Source organism: Toxorhynchites rutilus, chromosome 2, assembly GCF_029784135.1.
Source record: "Toxorhynchites rutilus septentrionalis strain SRP chromosome 2, ASM2978413v1, whole genome shotgun sequence".
NCBI classification, from domain to species: Eukaryota; Metazoa; Arthropoda; class Insecta; order Diptera; family Culicidae; genus Toxorhynchites; species Toxorhynchites rutilus.
In genome coordinates, this window is record NC_073745.1 from 215,957,358 (window position 1) to 215,966,387 (window position 9,030).

General features: G+C 39.6%; 1 protein-coding gene across 1 annotated transcript; it reads left to right on the plus strand.

The window, feature by feature from the left end:
* Positions 1–325: 325 nt before the first annotated feature.
* On the plus strand, positions 326–3,444 carry LOC129767688 (ribonucleoside-diphosphate reductase subunit M2). The gene is made up of 5 exons (XM_055768820.1): positions 326–562; positions 1,498–1,746; positions 1,811–2,091; positions 2,318–2,765; positions 2,823–3,444. Exons 1-5 carry the CDS (start codon positions 488–490, stop codon positions 2,973–2,975), a joined length of 1,206 nt encoding a protein of 401 aa, XP_055624795.1. The 5' UTR covers positions 326–487; the 3' UTR covers positions 2,976–3,444.
* Positions 3,445–9,030: the final 5,586 nt, after the last annotated feature.

Here is a 9,030-nt window from a genome sequence, read left to right on the forward strand (position 1 = left end):
TCCGCAGAGACCAACATGAGCCAGACGAATAGTTCATTGTCGATCCCCTATGGTCGGGGCTTAACGTATTAGTATCAAAAGTGCGATCAGAGAAAGATTCGACCGGAGTAACTAAACCTTCCCACAACTGTCAACGCGACAAGAACCGAGACGAGGAAACAGTCAATGCTATGTACAAAAGAAAAAGAAGGAAAAAAAACATTTGTGGCACTCCGCACAGCTGATGGCCGGGTGAAAGAGACGCAGCATTTGAGCGCCAAATGAAAACACATATTTTGCCGCCTTTGCTGGGTTTTCGCGGCTTTTTCTCTGTCGGATAAGTTTTCGCTATCGGAATAGCCACCCTCGGTTCACCATTTTACGTTCCGACCTCATCGAAATTGGACGGATAGAATCCTCGCAGCTCGTAGGCTTTATAGAGTGCAGTAGTGAATTTTGGAATATTCCATTCAACGTTATTTGCTCGGAAATTGTGTCGTTCGTCATAATGTCGTCGCGTATTAATGAGATTGTTTGCCAAAAGGAAAATCTTTCCGAGGGCTTGGAAAAGATTTCTATCAAGGTGAGTGGAAAATTTGCGTTTATTTTCTGGAAGCAATTAGGGACGTGCAATAAAACGGTATCTACGTGTATCTAGTATCTACGTGGAATTACAGCATATTAGGTATTAATAATTTCTACTTGAACTTACGCATTTTCTACTAATTATTTTGAGGAATGGTGAAATTTTTTACGACTTCCGATTGAATGCATACGACATGTGACGCTGTGATATGTTACACGTCGTTACATTTGGTAATTACTACGAAATTATGTTTGGCGCTTACTAATTATAATACGTGGAACTTTTTTTATCTTGAGCAATTATAAAGCTACATATTAGTAAACTCTTGATTTGGTTGTTCAGAAATTGTGATTGTAATCGTTTGTTACATTATCAATAATCATCCCTAAAATAAAGTTCAAATATTATTGGAATGATGTTTGATTCCAGTATTTAGGTTGTTAGACAAGGAATGTGGATGAAGATGACAGTTTAGAGTATTTTGGTCGATTATTTTAGATAAATATTCTCAAAAGATTTTGAAGCATTTGCTTAATTTACCTGGCGGGGTTTTTAGTAGCGAAATGTGGCTGTTCAAATAACCGCCAAAATATACATGAAAGAACAAGATTCTGAGAAATGAACACTACCTACAAGTTCATTCCATATTTCCACATATGGTAGCGAGTCATGTTCATTCAAGTGAACATGGTCGTTCACCGCATTTTCGTTGGCGCAGCCTTACATGACTTTCTCTACATAGTTGTAAATATTCGCGTCGTTGGCGTGTAGTACTCACGAATTCATGATCAGCTGTTTCCCGATTCGGCGTGGTTAAATTTTTGCTGACGGAAGTTCTATTTTATTGTGTTGCTATATATCTGGGAATTGCACAATTTAACGCCGATCTTGGATATTCGAGATTATTTAGAATGTTTGTATCTATCTAACAGAATGTACGCAAGGTGCTGACCGAAAGCGGAGCGAACGTAGCCCTAGTGATGGAATCTCAACAAAAGCCTCAGACAAATGGTAATGTAGATGACGGCGATTCGAAGGAACTCGCAAAAACCGAGACATCTGTGTACAACACAAAGGCGGCTCCCTTCGATCCGTCGATTGAACCATTACTTAGAGACAATCCCCGTCGATTCGTCATCTTCCCCATCCAGTACCAGGATATATGGCAAATGTACAAAAAGGTACGATTAAAACTTCTGTTGGATACCTTTCAATCTTTGAACATTCTAATTTAATAATTTCCAGGCTGAAGCCTCGTTCTGGACGGCAGAAGAAGTGGATCTTTCCAAGGATTGGGCCGACTGGCAGAAGCTGAAGCCAGAAGAGAGGCACTTCATCTCGCACGTGTTGGCCTTTTTTGCCGCTTCCGATGGTATTGTTAATGAAAATCTGGTGGAGCGATTCAGTCAGGAAGTGCAGGTCACCGAGGCACGCTGTTTCTACGGGTTCCAGATTGCGATGGAAAATGTACACAGCGAAATGTACTCGCTGTTAATTGATACCTACATCCGTGACCCGGAGGAAAGGTACGGTTTTATTTATAAAATAAAATAATTATAAACAGAGTAATATTCGAGGAAAGCGATTCAATTATTGTGTTTTTAAACAATATAGCAATCACAGTTTCGCTGGAATATAAACATAATTCCAATGTCTATAATTTCACAGCTGTTTGATATCGCTTTTCTTCAGAAGAGCAACGTTTCACACGAGTACGAGCTAATCAATATTTTCTCTTCATTTACAAAACAGAGATTACCTCTTCAACGCTATCGAAACGCTGCCCTGTGTGAAGAAGAAGGCCGACTGGGCACTCAATTGGATAGCGAGCGACCAGGCGAACTTTGGCGAACGCGTGGTGGCCTTCGCTGCCGTGGAAGGTATCTTCTTCAGTGGCAGCTTTGCGTCTATTTTCTGGTTGAAGAAACGTGGACTGATGCCGGGCTTGACTTTCTCCAATGAGTTGATTTCGCGGGACGAAGGTCTCCACACCGATTTCGCCTGCTTGATGTTCAAGCATCTAGTCCAGAAGCCCTCGAAGGAACGGGTGATTGAAATCATCCGCGATGCGGTGGTGATTGAGCAGGAGTTCCTGACGAAGGCTCTGCCCGTTGATCTGCTAGGTATGAACTGTGATCTGATGTCCGAATACATTGAGTTTGTCGCCGATCGGTTACTGCTTGAGCTGGGCTTTGAGAAGGTAATTGAAGTGGAAATGACCGCCAAACCATTCAAATAACACACGTTTATTCAACAGATCTATCACACCAAGAATCCGTTCAGTTTCATGGAATTCATTTCGCTAGAAGGAAAGACGAACTTCTTCGAGAAGAAGGTTGGAGAATATCAAAAGATGGGCGTTATGGCTAACCGTATGAACAATGTGTTCACGTTGGACGCAGCATTCTAGTTGTAACTTCCCTGACGTGTGTGGTTTGATGTAAGATGTGCGCAATGCTAACATGCATCGGCGGATAACACTATAATCGCTTCATTGCGACACGCACTTTTAGCTCGATTCATGGGCATGTGATTTATTGTGCGTTCTCATTGTGGAGCCTTAGATCAGAATTGTACAATTATGACAAAGATGTTTTCTACAAACAAATCGACGCAGAGGCAGATTATTTTATGCAATAATTATAAGTTTCGTTCATCGAATTCTCAAACATTGCAACAGTGTAAATTAAGGCGGTTTTATTGGAGTAATGTTTTATTTTAAAATATATATCAATACACATTAAATAGCACAATTATCTTTGCTATTAGTCTTTTTTGTATATGCGTATTACTTCAGATAGGCGGGATAACCTTCTTGAATTGTAAACGACTTAAATTGAATAAATAGTTCTATGAACCTTATCTTCAATAATTCATAAGATCATTACTCAAAAAAATAGAAAGAAAGTTGATGTATAATTGTTGTGATGCCTCCGCCATGCAATATCAGTTCATTTAGAAGGTTATCAAATGACTAATGCTGTCATCTTATTCTTCTACTCGACTACAAAAATAGTAAGTTGAGCACAGCTTCCAGAGGAGAAAAAATCGAAGGGGTTGTATCCGAGACACGACCGTTTAGGACGTAGGATTACGCAATATTTTTTTTTTAATTTGTTGGTTTATCATTTCGGATATTATATGCGAATACGTCGAAATTTCATAAATAGCTCTTGAGTATAAAGTTCCGGGGACCCCGAAAAGGTTCAATGGCTTGCGTGGTTTTGTAAAATCACTTCGAGAAGCAACGATCCTTTCTTGCCCTTGCCAGAACAATATACTAATAGGACATATGTCGCAATTTGTTTCTTTATATCAATGCACGCATTGCACTGAGTATTTAAGTATCGAAGGTGTGCTATTCACACGTACAGGAAATGAACATGTTCTAAGTTTCGCGCAACGAAAACCAGCACCACACACAAAGCTAAACACTGATGGCTAGAAGCAGCCTATAATAATATGGCGGCTGCATAAGTTGCTTGTTATTGACAGCTCTGTTCGGGAAAGCACACAAATGGAAAGAACAAATGTATGAGGAAATGGGAATGCTTCCAATTTTCATCAATTTAAACCATATGTATGGGTTTATGGGTTTGTAATGTATAGCATATAAAACATATCTTAGAAAATTTCCGATTCGATTGGTATGCAAATCGTTAAAATCCGTTCGCAGCAAAAACAGTTATTAACGTTAACTTTATTTATCTCAGATTGCTCTCTTCGATGAACAGGATTAGAGTAATGCGGGGCAAAGGTGCGCACCTAACTGTTGTCGTCCAATAACTCTTGAAATAAAAGCAAATAAAATTCCGTTTGCTTACCAAATTGTAACTATATATATTACCTTCGAAACGTAGTACAAGTATTTCTCGAGTTGTGTTTGTAATTGGACAAATGCATATTTTAATACAAAAAGACAAATGCGCACCTTTGCCCCATAAAGGGGGCTTGCAGGCACCGTCCAGTAGGCAGGAGGAGGGTGTTCTATGGTTTTTATGGGTGGAGAAGAGTGGGTGTTATGGTCGAACATACCACGTGGAAATTGTTGGGAGGGAGGAGACTGACAATATAAGATATCCGAAAATGTCCAACATTTGAAACAGAATTTGTTTTTATTCACAAAGTAGCTGACCGGCGAACTTCGTCACACCCACAATTGATATTATTATTATATATATAAAAATGGATTTCTGTCTGTCTGTCTGATTCTTATGGACTCGGAAACTGCTGAACCGATCGACATGAACATTGGTATGCAGGGGTTTTTGAGGCCGGGGGAGGGTTTTATGATAGTTTGAGACCCCTCCCCCTGTCTAAGGGATGGCAGCCCCAAACACAAATTTCTGCATTACTCGAGAATTAATCAAGCAAACGAAACCAAATTAGATATATGCAGGTTTCAGGGCGCCAGCTGCCATACAAATGAAGTACAAATTTATGCATCAAGAAAATACCAAATTTGGCATGCGAAGGTTCTAGGGGACACAAAACGTTTCTATGGCGAATAGACACTCCTCCAGTCTCTTTGAGGGGGGAGAGCGGCTGCCATACAATTGAAGCATATATTTCAATCAATGAACAGATCTGCGATTGGACTCAAGGATCTGCGCTTAGTAAGAAAACGTGAATGTTTGAAGGTATTGATAACAAAAAACAAATTTTGGACGGGACGAAGTTTGCCGGGTCAGCTAGTATTAATATGAATCATTTCGAACACTCAAGTTCCCACAGAAATTATTTTTATGCACGTAATCTATACTCGCGAATGCATGGTGAAAATAAACCCATTTTTCATTTGAAATTCATTTTGAATTATTTTGAAGTAATTGTTTATTTTTATATCTCATCTTGGAATTCGGTTCTGAGGATTCCGACGGCCTTGGAGCGCTGTTGCTACGTTGTGCTGTTTTGGGGGTTTCTAGAAGACAGACGATGGTTCCTCATGAAGCTAGAATCTAATCTCTTCCTGCCAGTTTTGCAATTTGGTTGAATTCGTGCTGGAGGTTGTTGGCTTCCGCAAAATCAAACGCCAGACGCCGTAAATCTTTGAGAGTCATACCATAGAAAGCTTTGTCCAGTGCCCTACAGTGGTCCGCCAGATCCTCAGACTGCTCACTCGTAAATACCTATTTGAACCGCCCTTGGTGCTTGCTGACACATCCCAGCAGAAGTAGAAATGTCGATAAAAGAAGATTCAAATCATAAATCACTTTCCGATATGAGCCTCTTCCTCAGAGCGGATTCAAAAATACCGAGGTCTGCTGCAATCCGACGCTTCGAGACTTCCTGTCGAAGCCTCTGTCGAGCTATTTCAGCATTTCTGGAGTGTATTTCTCCAAATCAGCTATCTTCTTGTGGGTTCCGTTGAAAATTTTGTTGAAAACATTTTATAATTTTTTTTTCAGAGCAAAACTTTTACTCCACAGCCACTGCGCACCTTTGCCCCACAAGCAGTTTTTGAACTAGTAGAATTTTTTAAAAAAGCTCTTGAACTTTTTCACAAAAACGAATACGCACTTTCATCTACTATAGAATGAAGGTTTGCTTGACAGTGTAGTTTCGAACATTCCAGTTATTTGAGGTAAGTAAATCGTCATCTCCAAAACTGAAAAAATCGATCAAAACATCACAAAACTCTTTTTACCTCATAACTTTTTGTCACTTTCATGAAATGTATCTTGTTTATATGTTTGAGCTGCTGGTGTAATAATGTATCAAACGAATACACTGTTGTCGAATTTTTATGCTCGTTTGCTTCAAAAAGGCCAATGCGCACTTTTGCCCCGCACTACTCTACCAGATTTTTTCGCTCGAGGAAGTTCAAGATTTTCTTATACGCTCGACTCGTAGCTCCCGGATGTGGTCGATAATCATGTGAGTTTTTGACGTAGAACTACGTCTTTCATTAAGGGTGCCAAATCATAAAACAGGTCACGTTTTTATGAAATAAAGTTAACGTTAATAACTATTTTTGCCGCGAACGTATTTTGGCGATTTACATACTAAACGAATCGGAAAAATCCGTAAGATTTGTTTAATATGCTATACATTAGAATTCCCTGGTTTGTAAATGGTTAAATTTCATGAAAACTTTAAGCGTTTCCATTTTCTCATAAATTCGTTCTGTCCATTTGTGTGCTTTCCCGAACAGAGCTGTCAATAACGAGCAACTTATCGACGACCAACGGAGGGGAATTCGTAGGATTTAAAGTCTCCGTGGACAAAGGAAAAGTAGAAGAATGAATACTTGCCTAGAGTATAAACAGTGGATCTCGCTGAGGAAACTTTCATTCGGCATCGGACTGTTGAGCAATCCAGTTCACTTTGCTTTTTCTTCGATCTAAGATTTCATCCCACCAGTGGTAATCCAACTTGGATATGGTCGTTTGGTTTCTCTGTTCGTTTTTCGCGTTATGCCGGATTTACAATCATCTACAATGAGCGCGATTTTTTTTCTTCAATAGCGATTTTTATTCGTCAACCAATCAGGGCAAAGCGCGAAATCACCTATGACAGTGCGAAAAAAGATAGAACTCTCCAAGCTTTGGCTGCGAAAATCGCGTTGCTTTGAAAGGAGACACTGCATACATCAGACAGGTGGAACAAAATATACTTGATGGATGGAACGATATATCGAAAAAAATGTTCATATGAAACGCTTCATAAAGTGAGAGCTGCATCGATCACCTATTGCAAGCGTATTGCTGTATAATCATAATTATTTTTACACATTTTTGTTAATATTCGATTGAATTTGTTGGGTTTTTAATTATTAATTATCTGGCATTTTATACTTGCATTCACATTTCTAGCGATATGATTTTGTTCCACCACTCTAGTACAACCTTGTCCATAACAAATAATGGCTGTATGATTAGAGGGATGCAGGTTTGACAGACAGATTATGACTTATTATCGCGCGATACCGCTAACCATTGTAAAGGGCTGCACTGAAAAATATCGCGAGTGAGTATATCGTATGCGATTAAAAGCCTGCATTGTAAAGGAAGCCTTATTCGTATCGTGTGTTTTTCTTTCCGCGTCATAAATTGGACGCTTCACGTAGTGTATGATGAGCAAAAAGAAGGACAGGGCAGGCTCGAGCCCTGCAAAAAACGAACGCATTGCCAGGGGAAATAAAATTTCGAGGCAAGCGCCATCTAATGATGCACGCGATGTTGGTGCAGTGAAAAGCGCTCGCACTAAACCGAGCCCTCGCGAGTGGGACACCGCATCGAATAACAGCGGAGTAGGCGATTTCGGCGCGTCGGTCGAAAATGTAAACGCCGTTACCCAGGCAGCAACCAAAATCAAGCTCCCCCGCAGGTGGTGAAGGCGGTCGCTCTTGACAAACTCATCAGCGAATTCGCATCGATGGGTGCTACAGCAGAGTACAAGCTGTGTGGCATAATTCTGTTTTTTTTTCCAAGCAGTTAACATTGTCTGTTTTCCGTCATCATAAGGGCTTCGTTGGTGCCTTTGAGAATGCATCAATGCATTAAACTGACGTTATGGCGAAGCAGACGTTAAGAAAAAATTATTTGGGAATACCAAGCATCTTGAATATCTTACTGGAATGTTATAAGTTATTTGGGTTCGCGTGCCAGTCGCAAAACTGCCTTCAACTAGGATTGCATTTGCGCTAATATTGATCATAATGAAGCATTGCTACTGTTTTCGAGGTTGTTGATATTAACAAAAAAGAGTTTATTTCGCTTGTTTAGTCACCAAGAAAATAAATGTTGTTCTGGAATTTTGTATGTGATTACATTTCGCTTGCCAGTAGCAAAACTTCCTCCACTAAGGGTGACAGCTGCGCTTCTCTCGAGCATGAGAAAGTAATGCAACTTTTTCCGAGGCCAGTAATATTAACAGAAGCGTTTCTTTTGAGAATAGCGCAAAATGATGAGAATTGTTTATATTCCTAGTAGTTTTAATCCACCAATGTATGGATCTGTATGCATGCTATGGCGAACGCTTGTTTGGCGCTAGGTTTACGTTGTACAAACGATGCCTAGAGGTGCGATTCCTTTGAGGCAATACTAAACAATATGTAGCATGTTATTTGATACTTGCAAATTTCTGAAATTTCACAAGCGACTTATATAAAATAACAGTGTAGTTCTACGTCAACAATGCGGTCGTATCTTGAACACAACCTCCTATAATTTTTTCTTTTTCTACGATCTTCCATGCCGTAAAGTCGTTGATCCCGTTTTTTTCAACTAAGTAAACGATGAATAGGGTGTTTTGCACTAAAAATACTGCAAATCCTTCTGGTCCTACATAATCAATGATATCAGTCAATTTGATATTATATCGATTTCATCGCAATTATCCATAGTATCAATAACCGGTATGCATTATCAAACTTAAAATTTTTGAAGATTATCAATGAATTTGGTCGAATCGCGTGTTGAAACCATCGTAAATATACAAAGTCCTAACTTTCTTACCATATA